The sequence below is a fragment of the Pseudophryne corroboree genome, chromosome 8 (genome assembly GCF_028390025.1).
Source record: "Pseudophryne corroboree isolate aPseCor3 chromosome 8, aPseCor3.hap2, whole genome shotgun sequence".
Lineage (NCBI taxonomy): Eukaryota > Metazoa > Chordata > Amphibia > Anura > Myobatrachidae > Pseudophryne > Pseudophryne corroboree.
Window position 1 is genome coordinate 78,318,331 of NC_086451.1, and position 17,699 is coordinate 78,336,029.

Genomic DNA, 17,699 nt, shown 5'->3' on the forward strand with positions numbered 1-17,699 from the left:
TTTGTGATGGAATTATGAAATTGAATACAAGCATGTTTTGAGCTATATACTGAGCGCATTTGGTCTTTGTGTTTGTTGTAATTGTATTGTGGGAGCCCACTAACAGGGGCTTCTTCCAAACTGCTGCTGGTTATCTGAGCGTAAGTTTAAGACATTTTTTTACATGTGTGTGTGTATATATATATATATATATATATATATATATATGGGGCAGCCAGTTTGTATCCTAAAACTATATATATATATATATATATGATATATCGCAGAGGTTCGGCACTCCCTGTTTGTGCAAGCAGCTATTGTCGGTGCCCTCACAGCCAAAGGAAATAGATATATGCAGAGGTGCGGCACTCGATCCAAAGAAGACAAATACAGCCAAGCAGCTTTATGACATCAACGTTTCAGTGTTTCTTTTCACATTGTATCCTGATGACAATGTGAAAAGAAACATTGAAACATTGATGTCATAAAGCTGCTTGGCTGTATTTGTCTTCTTTGGATCGAGTGCCGCACCTCTGTGTATCATACCTCCCAACATGACCTCTCCAGGAGGGACACAATGGTCTGCTTCTGGACTTTTCTCTTAGTTTATGATTGCCGACACCTGTGTTGAACAGGTTAATGGATAAGAAAGGTGTTCAGCACAGGTGCCGGCAATCATACAGTAAGAGGAAAGTCCAGAAGCAGAGCATTCTGTCCCTCCTGGAGAGGGTCATGTTGGGAGGTATGCTGTATGTGTATATATATATATATATATATATATATATATAATCAGTGGATTTTAGTCCCTAGTGAAGTACTAAGCTGCTGCTTTATCATGACTTTGAAGTCAGCGCAGAAAATGGCTGCCTGCACTGTATCTAGGCCACAGAGGCATCTCTTTGTGATCTGTGTCTCATCACTTACCAGCAGGTACATTTCTTTCAAACCACCTTGCAGAATACCAATATTTATTTAATTACACAGTAATAAACTTTCACAAAATAAAGTTCCTTTTTTTATTCGGAATATATGATAATTACAGAGAAGTACAAATTACTTACAAGTATTATACATATGATGTCAGGGAATATTATCAAAGATTTTACATTCAGTATTTACACATATAAAGTGACTTAATAGTGGGGATTGTTTTGTATTTATTGTCATTCGAACACTGTCTTGTTTAAATGCTATATATACTTTAGAGGTGATATATATATATATATATTTATATTTTATTTATTTTTTTATGTATAGATATGTGTATGTAAACTGTGTATATATATATATATATATATATATATATGTGTGTGTATGTATATACATATATATATATGTATATATATATATATATATATATATATATATAGCTATTTATTTAGATATTTATATACTCCTTTATACAAAATACCTTGCCATATGTAGCAGGAAACAGTAACTGGAGTACAGTTTTATCCATACAATTGGCAGAGATATGGAAAGAGGATATTTAGCTTTGAAGGGCTTAGATCACTGACTATGCATTAGTGGTGTAGATAATGTATATCCTGCCTCAGGGAACATCCACTGTGTTGAAACAAAATGGCTGCCAGTCTTGTCAAAATAAACTTGTCTGCAGGACGGAGTGGAAGCTTGCAGCTTTTCACACCTCTACTACATTGCATTTATACCACCCACATTTTTGTTCTCTGTCAGAACTGGGATTTTGGAAGATGTGATTCAACAGCTACCAGAGTTCCTGGCTGGCATATACAGTTCTACAGAATCATTAAAGCTGTTTTCATGTAAGTGAGCAAGTAATTAACTGTGGACTTACACATTACTATGGCTAACAAAGCAAATTTTTCAATGGCACCTCACTTGGTCACATATTCTATAAGCCATCAATGTGACTGATGTTTGTGAATAAGATGAGGGTAGCATAGACTTCTACAGATCAAATACATGGAGGCCGTGCCAGTTAAAGAAGTGTTAAGTGTCCCAATACTTTGGATGAGGGCTGTGCTGGACGCTTTGTGTTTTTATATATAGGTGAGAAGGCTGCAGTGATGGTTGTGGGGATCCACCTTCCCTCAGTAGAAGATTATATAGACAATGGGTACCTCAGGTGCTTCCATAATAAAAAAAAACTTTGCAGTGTATTTAAATACACTGCATTGTTTTTATTGGGTTAGTGCCTGAGGTACTCATTGTCTATATTAAGTGTCCCCATAACATACACACACTGGTGGCAGCCATTATGTGTCATGTACCAATTCATGAGAATGCTGGCTATAAATTTGCTTGGAACCAGCGATGTCACTAAAGCATGAGCCACAATGTGCCTGATACCTCAGCGTTGTTACTGGCTCATTGTAGTTTGATCAGTTGCTGTCTCATTAATATTGGTTTGTCACTCAAAATGGCTGCCTTTATCATATATAGGCATCTGGTATACTTTATTGTACTAAGACTGTTCTGCCCCTAGGGGGAGCAATGCAGTCTTCGCACATTTATCTGATGGATAGACTGTCTAGCCAGGTAACCAGTTGCAAAAATTCCATTATTTCACTTAGCAGTTAGGTTCATCTACTCAGTAAAATGTCTTATTTCGCTATCAGTTTGGTAGGTAGAGTGTAAAAAAGCTGCAGAGCATAGGTAGGAGTAGATTCGAACTACAAAAATAAAAAGTCAGAGAGCCACCTCAGTCCAAGGCCCAACGCATAAAGTGTCTGTCAGTTGAGCTCTGTCAATAGCAGCCATTCTTCACAACACCATAGTAGGGATGTGGTGCGCCAAAGAGGCTGGGTGTGGCACAGGCAGTGTGGGAGAATGAGCCTGCATGGAGTTGTTGGGTGGACGGTGCCTTGCACTTTTCTGGTGGGCTCGAAGGCCGGCCAGCTGGGAGTAGGCACTTTGGCAGACCTGGCATTTGTATGGGCGCTCCCCGGTGTGCAGTCGAACGTGGTTGCGGAGGGTGGAAGACTGGCTGAACCGACGATTGCAAAAACGGCATACAAAGGGCTTGTCCAGTGTGTGGATCCTCATGTGGGAGCGCAAGTTGCTGCGGGAGTTAAAACCACGGTGGCAAATTACGCAGCGCATGCGACCGGAAAGTACTGGTCCAGAAACGTCTAAGCCGCCAAACTCATCTACGAAAAACATATATTGTTTAGTATCTTGATTTAAGCAATGCTCTTACAAATATATCACTGAAGATAAAATATAATAATATATTCTTGCTTTATAGATTATTAGAACACTGTCTGATATTTCATATATATTCTATCAAAATGTTTTAAAAAAAGGAAGAAAAAAGTAAAATTTGTTAAACAAAACAGTAATTGCATCCAAAATGATGTCTTCTAGTTCTATCCCATTTTAACCAGTTCTAACTATGAAATAAATATAAAGAGAGTATTATACATTCACTGCTGGCCAGTTTTCTATTCATAGTAGTTATAGAATCACACTTCCTCTATAAACCCCTGGGTAATACAACCTCACTCTGTACTGTGATGCTCTATCACTTGTGCTGACCGTTACAGTGATGTGCAATGCAAGAGATGCCATGTGTATAGTGCATGCATTGGCCGTGCATACGGTAACCCCGATACTGTAGATTGTAAGCTTGCGAGCAGGGCCTTCCTACCTCTGTCTGTCTGTTTTTACCCAGTTTTGTTCTATTACTGTTGTTCTAATTGTAAAGCGCAACGGAATATGCTGCGCTATATAAGAAACTGTTAATAAATAAATAATACTGTGCCTTATAATATGGGTCCGCAAAGTAAAAATCCGTGCAATAAAGGATACCATTCCTTTTCTAGATTAAATTCATGTTTTGTGCGCACTTCCCCTGAGGTAGGGAAAAGCTTTATTATAAGGTAAACATTTTGGCACACATGAAGGTGTAAATGATGCGGGACAGGTACGTGGAGGTGTAAATGATGCAGGACAGGTACGTGAGTTTGTAAATGAGGGTGTAAATGATGCAGGACAGGTACGTGGAGGTGTAAATGATGCGGGACAGGTATGTGAGTGTGTAAATGAGGGTGTAAATGATGCGGGACAGGTTCTTGAAGGTGTAAATGATGCGGGACAGGTACGTGGAGGTGTAAATGATGCAGGACAGGTACGTGAGTTTGTAAATGAAGGTGTAAATGATGCAGTACAGGTACGTGGAGGTGTAAATGATGCGGGACAGGTATGTGAGTGTGTAAATGAGGGTGTAAATGATGCGGGACAGGTTCATGAAGGTGTAAATGATGCGGGACAAGTACGTGAAGGTGTAAATGATGCGGGACAGGTACGTGTGTTTGGAAATGAGGGTGTAAACGATGCGAGCCAGGTACGTGAGTTTGGAAATGAGGGTGTAAACGACGCGGGACAGGTACGTGGAGGTGTAACTGATGACAGGTAGACATGGGACAGGTACGTGAAGGCGTAAATGATACAGGACAGGTAAGTGAAGGTGTAAATTATGCGGGACAGGTACATGAGTGTGTAAATGAGGGTGTAAATGATGCATAACAAGTACATGGAGGTGTTAATGATGTGGGACAGGTACGTGGATGTGCAAATTAAGTGGAACAAGTATGTGGAGGTGTAAATGATGAGAGACAGGTACGCGATGGTGTAAAGGATGCGGGACAGGTACGTGGAGGTGTAGCTGATGCGGGACAGGTACGTGGAGGTGTAGCTGATGCGGGACAGGTACGTGGAGGTGTAAATGATGCGAGACAGGTACATGGAGGTGTAAATGATGCAGGACAGGTACGCAATGGTGTAAATGATGCAGGACAGGTACGTGGAGGTGTAAATGATGCGGGACAGGTACATGGAGGTGTAAATGATGCGGGACAGGTACGTGGAGGTGTAAATGATGCAGGACAGGTACGCGATGGTGTAAATGATGCGGGACAGGTACGTGGAGGTGTAAATGATGCGGGACAGGTACATGGAGGTGTAAATGATGCGGGACAGGTACGTGTGTTTGGAAATGAGGGTGTAAATGATGCGGGACAGGTACGTGAGTTTGGAAATGAGGGTGTAAACGACGCGGGACAGGTACGTGGAGGTGTAACTGATGCAGGACAGGTACGTGAAGGTGTAAATGATGTAGGACAGGTACGTGAAGGTGTAAATGATGCAGGACCGGTACATGGAGGTGTAAATGATGCCGGACAGATAGATGCCAGACAGGTACGTGAAGGTGTAAATGATGCGGGACAGGTAGATGCGAGACAGGTAAGTGGAGGTGTAAATGATGCGGGACAGGTAGATATGGGACAGGTACGTGAAGGCGTAAATGATACAGGACAGGTAAGTGGAGGTGTAAATTATGCGGGACAGGTACATGAGTGTGTAAATGAGGGTGTAAATGATGCATAACAAGTACATGGAGGTGTTAATGATGTGGGACAGGTACGTGGATGTGCAAATTAAGTGGAACAGGTATGTGGAGGTGTAAATGATGAGGGACAGGTACGCGATGGTGTAAATGATGCGGGACAGGTACGTGGAGGTGTAGCTGATGCGGGACACGTACGTGGAGGTGTAGCTGATGCGGGACAGGTACGTGGAGGTGTAAATGATGCGGGACAGGTACGTGGAGGTGTAAATGATGCAGGACAGGTACGCGATGGTGTAAATGACGCGGGACAGGTACGTGGAGGTGTAAATGATGCGGGACAGGAACATGGAGGTGTAAATGATGCGGGACAGGTACGTGGAGGTGTAAATGATGCAGGACAGGTACGCGATGGTGTAAATGATGCGGGACAGGTACGTGGAGGTGTAAATGATGCGGGACAGGTACATGGAGGTGTAAATGATGCGGGACAGGTACGTGGAGGTGTAAATGATGCGGGACAGGTACGTGGAGGTGTAAATGATGCAGGACAGGTACGCGATGGTGTAAATGATGCGGGACAGGTACGTGGAGGTGTAAATGATGCGGGACAGGTACATGGAGGTGTAAATGATGTGGGACAGGTACGTGGATGTGCAAATTAAGTGGAACAGGTATGTGGAGGTATAAATGATGAGGAACAGGTACGCGATGGTGTAAATGATGCGGGACAGGTACGTGGAGGTGTAGCTGATGCGGGACAGGTACATGGAGGTGTAAATGATGCGGGACAGGTACGTGGAGGTGTATCGATGTGAGATGGATTTTAGAACTTGCAGATGGAAGGTAAAAGTATTTATTCAAACTTTTTACAAACTTCTATAAAAACAATGTGAATTAATGTATAGAAATTTTTCTGTACCCCTAAATGCTGGAAAGACTTTAATTGGATGAAAATCATTTGCTGGCTATCATTATTCAACCATTAATAAAAAGTGCACCTTTTATAATCCTTCAGTACTTTCATCATGGCCCCTAACAGCTTTATGTTTGGTCCTGCTCCCTCAGCTGTCACTGATTGGGGTTCAGGATGGTTTCCCCACTTTTCCATGTGCTTCTCTCAGGTTGTGCCACCTCACCACAACTACCGCAAATTGGCAAATCAGATTAGATCTCGCATTTCTCGGGTGCACACATTAGCGGTGTGTATGCGAGTTTCATGAAACAAACTCGCACCTAATAGGATTGATCCCTATAAGTGATGTTCTATAACTGTTTTCGTTTTTTTACGCATCACCATGTTACAATGATGTACGCACACTCTTGCTGCACTGTACTACCATTCATAAGAGTTTAGGGTGCAACAATCAGTCTAGGCCTATCTAAAAAAAAATTAAATGTCGGCTAATATGAAAATGTACGTATTTGTCAGGTCAGATCTTCTAGTAAACCTGGCACTCACCATGTTTGATCTTTTTCTGTTCCTCCTCCATTCCGGGCACACCGGGAATACCAAGGAAACTGTTCTGCGAGTTCCCATACCACACCAAAAGTTCCTGGTCTGGTGGAATCGTCTGTGGAAAAATGAGACAAATTCATTATCCTAAGGTGTTCAGCAGTACTGCCGTTTTGGTTATTATTTCAGAGCCAGATCAAGATGCCATGTGGCCTTAGGGAAAATACTGGTTTCGAGCCCCCTACCCATCACTGTTTGCCAAAATACAACAACATAAACATGTTTTAGGGCAATTAGGGACCTGGATGGAAGCCTAATAATGGAAGATTGCATAATGGATGATCTGGCTATGAATTATGGATGCTACAAATTGCAGGTCTGAACAAATATTAAGGATGTTTATCAGTGTTTAGCATTCGGCCAACCAAATCCTGATTTTATTATGCAAGATACTCCCACTTCCAGAAGTTAGCGTTAATGTCATCATAGCTATTTAATGTATGCAACTTAGAAGTTGGATTCAGTTTGGGCCAGACCTAATATGGGTTTGGTGCATCCCTGCATGCAAAGTTTAATAATCAGAAACAACATCCCGCTCTACGGCATTTTAAGAATACAATCAACTTCAACAGGCCTAGGTTGTCCTTACACAATCACATTACCTTTATCTACTTTTAAACAGTTATCTCAAGTGTATGAACAGAATCACAGATGACTTGTGATCTATGGGGGTTATTCAGGTTAGCAAACAAAAAAACAAGCAATTGGGCAAAACCATGTGCACTACAGGTGGGGCAGATATAACATGTGCAGAGAGTTAGATTTGGGTGGGCTATATTCTCTCTGTGCAAGGCAAATACTGGCTGCTTCATTTTTACACTGCAATTTAGATTTAAGTTTGAACACACCCCACCCAAATCTAACTCTCTCTGCACATGTTACATCTGCCCCCCCTGCACTGCAACATGCCCAGTTGCATGCTTTATTGGTTTGCTAACAAACCTGAATAAGGCCCATATGTCTCCTTATGTATTACTCAAGCTCCCCAACTAAAGAGAAATGGTTGCTCATTGCTTATATTATGAATATTCTTAAACATAACATAATATTCTTATACATAACAGAAATATAATTATAATAACCGGATATAAGTCTTTAGTTTGAATAAGCCACTTTTATTTTATTGGGGGGGGGGGGGATTCTTGTTTTTTTTTTTTTGGGGGGGGGGGGGTTGTAGCGAGATGACAAATGTATTATGTTAATCTGTTCACTTGGATATTGACTGTTTATGCAAATATTGCAGCTGTTACCAAAACAATTAAAAATAAAGATATATGTCACCGCCTTCTGTATTTTTGTATATTATCTTATTTTTGTGTCTTGATTCCTTTTATGGCAGTATCACCACATGCCAGGATATCACATGCATGCCATGAACCCAGACTCCAAATAATGCATACATCACTGTGCTTTTACTGATCCAGCTGTCTGTATGAACCCAGAAATACTTCCTAACTACACTAGGTTTAAAGGTATTTGGAAGTGCTATTGTATGTACAACAGGCTAGGAACATTCCCTGATGCCAACGCTCCCAAAAAATGAATTCCTATAAATGGACCCGTACGCACATGCGTTCGTGCTGCGCTTAGCCTGCAGAGTTTGTAATCATAAACATTCGTTGCTGTATGTTGGACATCTATGGGAAAAAGTATTGGGGGTCATTCCGAGTTGTTCGCTCTGTAAATTTCTTCGCATCGCAGCGATTTTCCGCTTAGTGCGCATGCGCAATGTTCGCACTGCGACTGCGCCAAGTACATTTGCTATGCAGTTAGGAATTTTACTCACGGCTTTTTCATCGTTCAGGCGATCGTAATGTGATTGACAGGAAGTGGGTGTTTCTGGGCGGAAACTGGCCGTTTTATGGGTGTGTGTGAAAAAACGCTACAGTTTCTGGGAAAAACGCGGGAGTGGCTGGAGAAACGGAGGAGTGTCTGGGCGAACGCTGGGTGTGTTTGTGACGTCAAACCAGGAACGACAAGCACTGAACTGATCGCAGATGCCGAGTAAGTCTGGAGCTACTCTGAAACTGCTAAGACTTGTGTAATCGCAATATTGCGAATCTTTCGTTCGCAATTTTACTATGCTAAGATTCACTCCCAGTAGGCGGCGGCTTAGCGTGTGCAAAGCTGCTAAAAACAGCTTGCGAGCGAACAACTCGGAATGACCCCCATTATACGGTATAAACTAATCTGTAACCAAAGCTGCAACTCTGCTGAGACGTATTAAACAGCGTGTTCCTATGAAGCAGGGTCAAGTAAGCTTAGCTATCTGTCTCTTGAAAAGAAAGAGGTAGAAGTATCAAAGTAATATTCCTATTGTGACGTCAGAAAAGTGATTACTACAAATGTATCAATCAATCAATCAATCTAATCTATCAATCTATCTCAGTGTGTGTAGATCAGTGGTTCTCAAACTCGGTCCTCAGGACCCCACACAGTGCATGTTTTGCAGGTAACCCAGCAGGTGCACAGGTGTATTAATTACTCACTGACACATTTTAAAAGGTCCACAGGTGGAGCTAATTATTTCACTTGTGATTCTGTGAGGAGACCTGCAAAACATGCACTGTGTGGGGTCCTGAGGACCGAGTTTGAGAACCTATGGTGTAGATAGATTAGATAGATAGATAGATAGATAGATAGATAGATAGATAGATAGATAGATAGATAGATAGATAGATAGATAGATAGATAGACAGACAGACAGACAGACCGATCGATCGATCAGGTCACCTCTGAAATGTTCTGATTCTTTCATGTAAAACCTGGTGTCTCCTTTCACTCCCTATCGTCAGTTCCTTGGTTACCAAGGACACCTATCTGAATGGGAGCATATATTAACATGCTTTCATGAAACAAATAAACAAGGGAAATACAGTAGGCGATGAATGAGAAGTTCATATTGTCGGGTGCCGACGTGTCTTGTATTGCCTATGGAACAATGCAGCACAGGGGTGACCTTGAGCCAAACATAGAGGATCCTAGCATGGGGATGTGGGAGACATGGGATCTCCTGCGTCTGTGATCCCAATTTGCTCCTTTGTGTGTGCTGTGAAGAGGATGGGGGGGGGGTTAAGTGATATATAGAGCCAGGAATTGCAGATGTCCCCTCTAACCAAGTAAATAAATAAATAACTGAAAAAAAACATTAATAAAGAGGACAAAAAAATGACATGGCATGTCAATAGAAAATCCAGAAATGGTTGGGTAGTAGGGAGCCTTTTATTAGCTAACTGATGTTTATAGACAACGCAACACTCAAATCCATTCTGAGCTGAAGAGGACATTTATCAACATCGCTTAGCTCGCAGGGCACGCATTGTACCCTTCCATTTGTTAGACGCCAAATTGATTTTTTTTCTATTAGAAAAGAAAGTAACCTTTTCCTGCTACATGATGAGAACACTGGGATCCTATTGTTGTACCTGGAAACTGCTCACATCGTTAACGTTAAAGTACAAGAGAGCCATTACCGCTGCTCAAGGCTGCTCGGAATGAAAGGATAACCGTGCTTGAAAACAGCGGAGTCACCGTAAGTTCTAGATGGAACCCCTGTGTGGCCAGGGGTTAGGCAGGAAGGGCAGTTGCAATGGGCGTCGTATTTTTTAGGGACAATGTAGAACGGGTGTTAACCTGGTGCCGGGACACGTTCCGTGTCGCTGTATTTGATCAGTTTATAGTTGTTTCAATCGTCGATACCATATAATTGTTCATTTATGTTGGTGCTTTAGGGACATTCTCTTTTTTTATTTAAATTATAAAGTTATCTAGCTATATGGTAAGGATAAAAAAAAATACATACGTACAAGAGCAATAACTAGATTTCTTCCTCATTGATGCAGATTATTTTGTCTGTATGTCAGGACACACCACACAGGCTGGCACCTGTTGGCACCTGCTGTGACTGTTCAGGTTGGTTACCTCTTGATAGCGCAATGATGTTACAGGGACGCTGAAGGAAGACTTACAGCTCCTAGATGTCTGTCTGCTAAATGATATATGACTGTGTTTATAGCTCGGTTACATAACAGCGTCTCACCTCAATGGCCTTGTAGAAGATACTGTTCCCAATCTGCACCACCTCCAGGTTCTGCTCCTGCTCATTCCGGGCACACTTAATATAAGTCATCCAGCTACGATGGTCTTCCTGGCTGGCATCGATAAAATAGCGCACAGTGCCATCCTCATTAAATACCTATGGGAATATAGAGGCTAGTGTTAGAACGTGCAGCTGGCACTGATTATGACCCCATCATCACCATGTCATTTTGCAAAGAAGAAACACAATAGTTGTTTTACATCCCAAACCAATATATCGCCCAAGCATTACGATCTTTATTTAACAGCTTTATTATGTTTTAGGAGATGAATCATATATCATCTGATGGTAGTATAACTAATAAAAGCCAGATTGGATACGTGCAACATGCTTAGAATTTACATATATGGGTGGAAATTAAGGTAAACTATTTAACCTACTGTATTGTGTTGGATACCCATCCATCCCAGGTAAAGTCTGATAACCATCCATCCCATGTAATATCTGAGAACCATATGTCCCTGGTAAAGTATGATAACCGTACATCCTAGGTAAGGTCTGATAACCAACCTTCCCAGGTAAGATATGATTACCATACATCCCAGGTAACCTGTGATCTGATAACCATCCATCCCAGCTAAAGTCTGATAACCATCCATCCCATGTAATATCTGAGAACCATACATCCCAGGTATAACCATACATCCTAGGTGAGGTCTGATAACCAAACTTTACAGGTACGGTATGATTTTCATACATCCCAGGTAACCTGTGATCTGATAACCATACATCCCAAGTAATGTCGGAGAACCATACATCCCAGGTAATGCTTAGAACCATACACCCCAGGTGAGGTATTATAAACATACATTCCAGGTGAGGTATGATACCCATCCATCCCAGGTAAGGTATGATAACAATACATACCAGGTGAGGTATGATAACCTATACATACCAGGTGAGGCAAGGCAACCATCCATTCCATGTGAGGCATGGTAACCATCCCAAGTAAGGCATGATCACCTATACATCCCAGGTGAGGTATGATAACCAGCCATCCCAGGTGAGGCATGATAACAATACATACCAGGTGAGATATGATGACCTATACATTCCAGGTGAGGCATGAGAACCATTCATTCCAAGTGAGGCATGGTAACCATCCATTCCAGGTGTAGCATGAGAACCATCCATCCCAGGTGAGGTGTGAGAACAATACATGCCAGGAGAGGTATGATAATCATACATCCCAGGTGAGGTATGATAACCATACTTGCCAGGCATGGGTGTAGCGAGGGCGGCCCTGGTGGAGCGCGAGCTCCGGGCACCCGAAAAATTTAGAGGGCGCGCTGCTAGCCGCCACTCACATTCCCGTGGGCCACTGTACTGGCAGCCACAGAGCAGGAGGAGGAGAAGCACACTGACTCGGAGACTAGGTAGAGAACAGGGCAGGCCAGAGATGACAGCAGGAGACATTGACAGCCGCACATCTTCTTTATGGTGTTGTGAGGCAGTAATGCTAACTATTACACTGTCCATACTGCCATGCCCCTATATGTTGTTGTAAGCCTTTGGTATGTACAGACCCTAATTTAAACATGGGGGGGCACCCAAAGGTAATTTTCGCCCAGAGCTCCACATGGTCTAGAACCGGCCGTCACCAATTTAGGATTTTGAGTAGTTTCTTTTCAAATGTAACATGCCACCACATGTTGGCTAGGCCCCCAATTCAGTACAGGGGAGGGGGGCGCCAAAACATACCCTTGCTTTGGGCACCATGGCGCCTAGCTATACCTCTGTTGCCAGGTGAGGTACAGCATGATAACCATACATTCCAGGTGAGGTATGATAACCATACTTGCCAGGTGAGGTACAGTATGATAACCATACATGCCAGGTGAGGTTTTATAATCATACATCCCAAATAAGGTTTACTTTTTGTCCACTATATGTTCTGCCATGTTTTGGTGAAACAGAACGGAACGTGTAATACAAAATACTACTAATGGCCATCAATGAAACCCAATACAACAGAAAATGAACTATGTAAATCTGCTTATATTTTATACACAAAGCGCTTTAACAATATTGCAACAACGAAAGTTTGTTCTTAGAAATCTTTGTTTAAAATAATTGTGTAACACCAGATGTATGGTTTTGTTTCCCGAATTGACACGCATATAAATACTGCTGAATAGCATGCGAAATTAGATAATTGTTATAAAAGGTGATTGAAATTGATTATTGTTTAAAGGGACATTAAAGCTTCACTGTGATAAGCTAATTTATGAAAGGTGGTGTCCTCACCCGCCCTAATAGAATTATAGCATTAACGATATGAGGGGGTCTGCAGGAAATCTCTGCAAGTAATAGCTTGGAGGTGGGCTGAGAAAGAATATCCAAAGTGTGAGCTCAGCTGATGAAGGACTGATCTTATCAGCTATGCTCTCTTCTGTCTGCTGATAAGATGGGAAGTTTCTCTTAAGGCACAACTATCCTGCACAAAGGCTTTACCTGCCCCCATTACTGATCTTAGTACAGGAGGCCTCAAGAATTGAGATGAGGTTGGGTTTAGAGACAGCCAAAGGGTCCCTTTAACTCAGTATCCCTGACATCATAGAAAATGGATTATGTGAGACGTCAGTGATATAGTGTCAATTAAATGTAATTAATCTTCACCTTCAGTTTATTCATGACTACTGTATCAAGTTAATCTCATTCAATTAGCATCTCCCCTGAGGGAACTAATCCTTTAGTCTATCTGAGCTCTTACATGTGACAGATAAGGGTTGGATATTTGCACCTGGAATCACAGTCCTATATACAGTATACTAACTAAGCCGTGTCCACTATCCAGGGTGCAGTGTGACAACCTATTACTACTGTGGCTGCTGGTATTGGATCCACTGAAATCGTGGCAGTAAGTGCCATCCTTTTGTGTCCTCACCTCCCACATCAGGTTGTTGTTCTTACACAGGTCCACATGCTCGGGCGAGATGACTCTACCAGTAAACGGTCCCATCTCAGTTCCGGCTTTAATCCAAGTCTTGGAGAAGATGCCTAGTCCCTCTCCCGGTATGGAACTCTGGGCAATGATCACTTCTGATGGTAGGACCAGGCTGGACAGCTTCTGGACCTCTGCAGAGGAAAATGGACATGGTCAGAGGGATACATTTGTACAAGCTGGGAACACCTGTAACTTCTCCTCTCTGGTATGGAAAGAAGTAGAAACCAATTACTGGACGGTGGTTGTCACCATAGTAAGAGTGGACTTGCAAACCTATTGGTTGTCTTCAAAGTACATCACATATTACATCTGATTAGAACAAAAACAGCACGCGTATTTGACTTGTAAACTAACAGAAAAGTTAAAATGGCAGCTATTTGCAAGCGCACCTGTAGAAGCGCATATTGACCGTCGCACTAAAAGCGCACTCTTCAATACGCAAGGTGCGATAACTCGGGCTTGGCTATACCTGAGGTTCCCATTCAGAACATGTTTCTGACACTGGGTCAGTACCCAACCCAACCAACCTCAGCTCTACCACCTGTAAGAGAACACCTGTAGGCACCAAGTATCAGGTCACCCATTCACCAGCCAGTATGATTATATATGATTAGGCTTAGAGACATCCAAAGGGATGTATGATTATGTATGATTTAGTAGTATCTGCGGTAGAAATCATATCCTCAATTATTCACAACGCACTAGACTAAATGCCTAAATGTATGTTTTGCATTAAAGAAAAAAAATCTAAATATACAATTTAAATTGAGTATCAAAATGTGAAACTAAATAAAATATGCAATTACCCGCATACATAATTGAAACAATCCATTTATATATTTTTAGTTTATTTTGCAATTGAAATATGCATATACCGCAAGAACGAAATATTAAGATACACGTTATAATACAAATACTGGAAACTTTTTAAACTAATTTTTCCTTTTCCTAAATAAACAATAAAATAGCTTTAAAAAAAATTTGTAATAAAATAAAGTAAAATACAGATATTAGCATGTTATACAATCAACAACAAATCTATTCATACGGGCATTTAAAAATACCTAAAGTGGTCAGTTTTGTTTTTGTTCTTTTGTTTTTTTCAATTTTCGCAATCGCATATGCGCACATAAAAGTCAGTGAATTCTGCGCAATTGTAAAACTTCTGAGAAACTCTGTTTAAATTTATCCTCCGAGCCTGGAGGTTTTTTTTTCTCAATTGTTATTATTTTATTTAACACGGTACCTGCCATAGAAAACAGATTTCAGGGTATTTGTTCTCTAGACAGAGGTTAAATAGTGTCCCCACATCTATCCGTCCAGCGATTTGTCACACTGTTAAAGTGATAGGCATTCATTAAACTCAAGTAGAAAGAAATGACTAATTCTAAATTCATTAGTCTGTATGAATAGTGTAGCTATACATTTGTGCATCATGTAGTGAGGACGTGCTATAAAGCTGGAGGAATTTCAGGAACAAAATGGGGAGATTAGATGGTTGACATAATCTGAATGCTAATGGAATTAGCGTTCATGGTAAATTAAGAAAGGAACATAAGTGATAAAGGAAGCGATAATGCCTTCTTCACGGATGCCAGCATAAGGGAGGTATATTGTGCAAAGATTGATGAATGAGGAATAAGGACTTGAGACATCTTAAAGAAAGGGGACCTTCTTTCTTTTCCCTCTTTTTAAGTTAGTTTAAGTGAGAACTTTTCTCAGGTCAAACCCAAGTTAACTAAATGAATTTAAAACCTTTTCTTCCAGCAGTCTGACATTATTACACGCCCTGCTAAACTGTGAGGAGAGCCGGGGAAAAGCAGAGAGAAAGAGACAGAGAGAGAGAGAGAGAGAGAGGGGAAGGTAACCAGGAGGGGGGATTGGATTTGGGAAAGTCAGGAGGGATTTGTGAGAGAATAATATAATAAAAAATAAGGAGAGATTTCAGGGCAGCTTGGTAAAGCTGGAGCTTGGATGGGTAAGGAAAACAAAGGGTACCCCGGGTTAGGTGAGGTGCTGACAGCCCAAAGCCTCATGAATAGTTAAAAAGGTTCCTAACTTCAACTTAATTTCTACCCAGCTCCTATAGGTTCAGAGAAATGCAAATTACAATTGGAAACAATTTCTAACACACAACAAACCTCAGCGATCGCAGCGGCTAGTGAGTGAAGGTGTCTGAGAAGTTTTAAGTGACCTGTGGATTCTGCGGTTGATGTATAACGACAAGTCCTAGGCGTGCTGAAGCTTGTAGTTCTGCCACAGATGTAGAGTCTGTGCTCTAAGACAGCGCGTAAATTAAAAGTGAGATGGCCACAAGGGGACAGTTGGCTGTCCATGCATAGTGTGAGGATGATGGAGCCCCCATGTCTACTCACCTCCAGAAAAGGACTGCGCCAGGACCTCTGCTGTGAAGGCAGTTTTGGGACTGCTGTGATTATTCTTCTCTTCAAACAACTGCTCCCCCAGGACGTTCCTCCAGCGACCATAAAGGAAGCTGTGAAGGATATCTGAGGTGATCATCTCAGCCAGGGACAGTCCTGGCTGCTTCAAGCCACTCTTCAGCACCAGGGCTTCTGCGGGAAGAACTGAGCCCATCATGGGTCTGGCGAGACTTCTGGTAGGTTGGCACAGTGTTCACCTGGCTGCAGGTGCTACCCAGGGTGTGCAGGTACCGCTAGACACTCCTGAGCTCTCACCAATCTGCCTGAGGACTGAGGAGTGCAGTAGTGGACCCCTGGAGCAGACTCTGCCTCTTCCAAAGAGCAGACTTGCCAGATTCCTCCTTGTTAAAGCCCTACCCTCTTTATATGGGCCCGAATGACCCTCCTAATTGGTTATTAATGACCTCCCTGACGTTGTAAGATAGACTTGTTCAAAAGGAGGACGAAAAAAAAAAAAAGCCGAACCTTCAGAGAGCGCCCTCCCTCTGGGAGACAGCAAGATAAAGAGAGAGCAGAGGGAAGAAGGGGTGGGAGGAGGGGAGACAGCCTCACATCCCACCATTAACCCACCAGTGGAGATGTGAGGTCTACCCTAAGGCACCTGCTCCAAGACCAAAACCGTGCATTCTGTAGACTGCCAACACCAAACCCAATAGAGGAGCTGGTTCAGGTCCTGGTCCTGATGGAGAAGGGTTCATCCCATAGAATATAAACGGAATATTAGCCTGCAGAGGGTAAAGATGTAAATGAATGACTTTACAGCTATAGTATAAAGACACTAGTCGTTAGTGGATAATTGGCAATTATGCGCTAATTTTCCACAAACCATTAAAATCTTCTTATGCTACATCTGTAGAACGTGCAGTCAAAAATCCCGATTTCTCGTTGGAATAAGACTTTCTCTTCTCAGTTATAGGAAAATATTCCGGATAATTTTAGCTGATCGTTGTGTCTGATGTCAAAAAGTGTGTAGCAAATACATCATTTAATTTATGCTTTAACCTCACATTCTGGAAAGTTTACTTAGATTCGTTTGTGTCCCAATCTAGACAAGAAGACGCGTGTTCCGGACCAGTGTTCCGTGTCCCGGTTCCCTGGTGTATGCACCTAAATAGACAATTTTTAGTCTTATCCTGGTTAAAGTTAATGTACTTAAAATGTATATTTTGTTTCGTTTTAATAAGCTTAAACGAAAACCCCGATTGGCTCAATTTCTCGGGGGATGAGAGGTGTGTATAAATCGTTTCTTTTGGTGTTGCGGGATACACAAAGGTCCTCCACTTCTTGCCTTTCATCCAGGTCCCAAAACAATAATTACTAAATAAAATAAACAGTTCCTGTGTTAGAGGTGGGAGGGGGAACGGGGTTTACATTATTTTTTTTTT

The 17,699-nt window shown here is 41.9% G+C and overlaps 1 protein-coding gene across 1 annotated transcript; it reads right to left on the reverse strand.

Moving 5' to 3' along the window:
- Positions 1 to 1,005: 1,005 nt before the first annotated feature.
- PRDM12 (PR/SET domain 12) lies at positions 1,006 to 16,958 on the reverse strand. Its single transcript, XM_063936712.1, has 5 exons — positions 16,249 to 16,958; positions 13,814 to 14,004; positions 10,867 to 11,022; positions 6,774 to 6,885; positions 1,006 to 3,113 (listed from the first exon to the last, which is right to left on the reverse strand). Exons 1-5 carry the CDS (start codon positions 16,469 to 16,471, stop codon positions 2,728 to 2,730), a joined length of 1,068 nt encoding a protein of 355 aa, XP_063792782.1. The 5' UTR covers positions 16,472 to 16,958; the 3' UTR covers positions 1,006 to 2,727.
- Between the last annotated feature and the right edge of the window lie 741 nt (positions 16,959 to 17,699).

Excerpts from the sequence above, each read along its gene's own strand:
- PRDM12 (XM_063936712.1), bottom strand. The coding sequence starts at position 16,471 with ATGATGGGCTCAGTTCTTCCCGCAGAAGCCCTGGTGCTGAAGAGTGGC. Across the intron at positions 6,886-10,866 it reads TCTTCTACAAGGCCATTGAG|ACGATTCCACCAGACCAGGA; the intron begins GTGAGACGCTGT and ends ATTTTTCCACAG. Across the intron at positions 3,114-6,773 it reads ACAGAAAAAGATCAAACATG|ATGAGTTTGGCGGCTTAGAC; the intron begins GTGAGTGCCAGG and ends TGTTTTTCGTAG.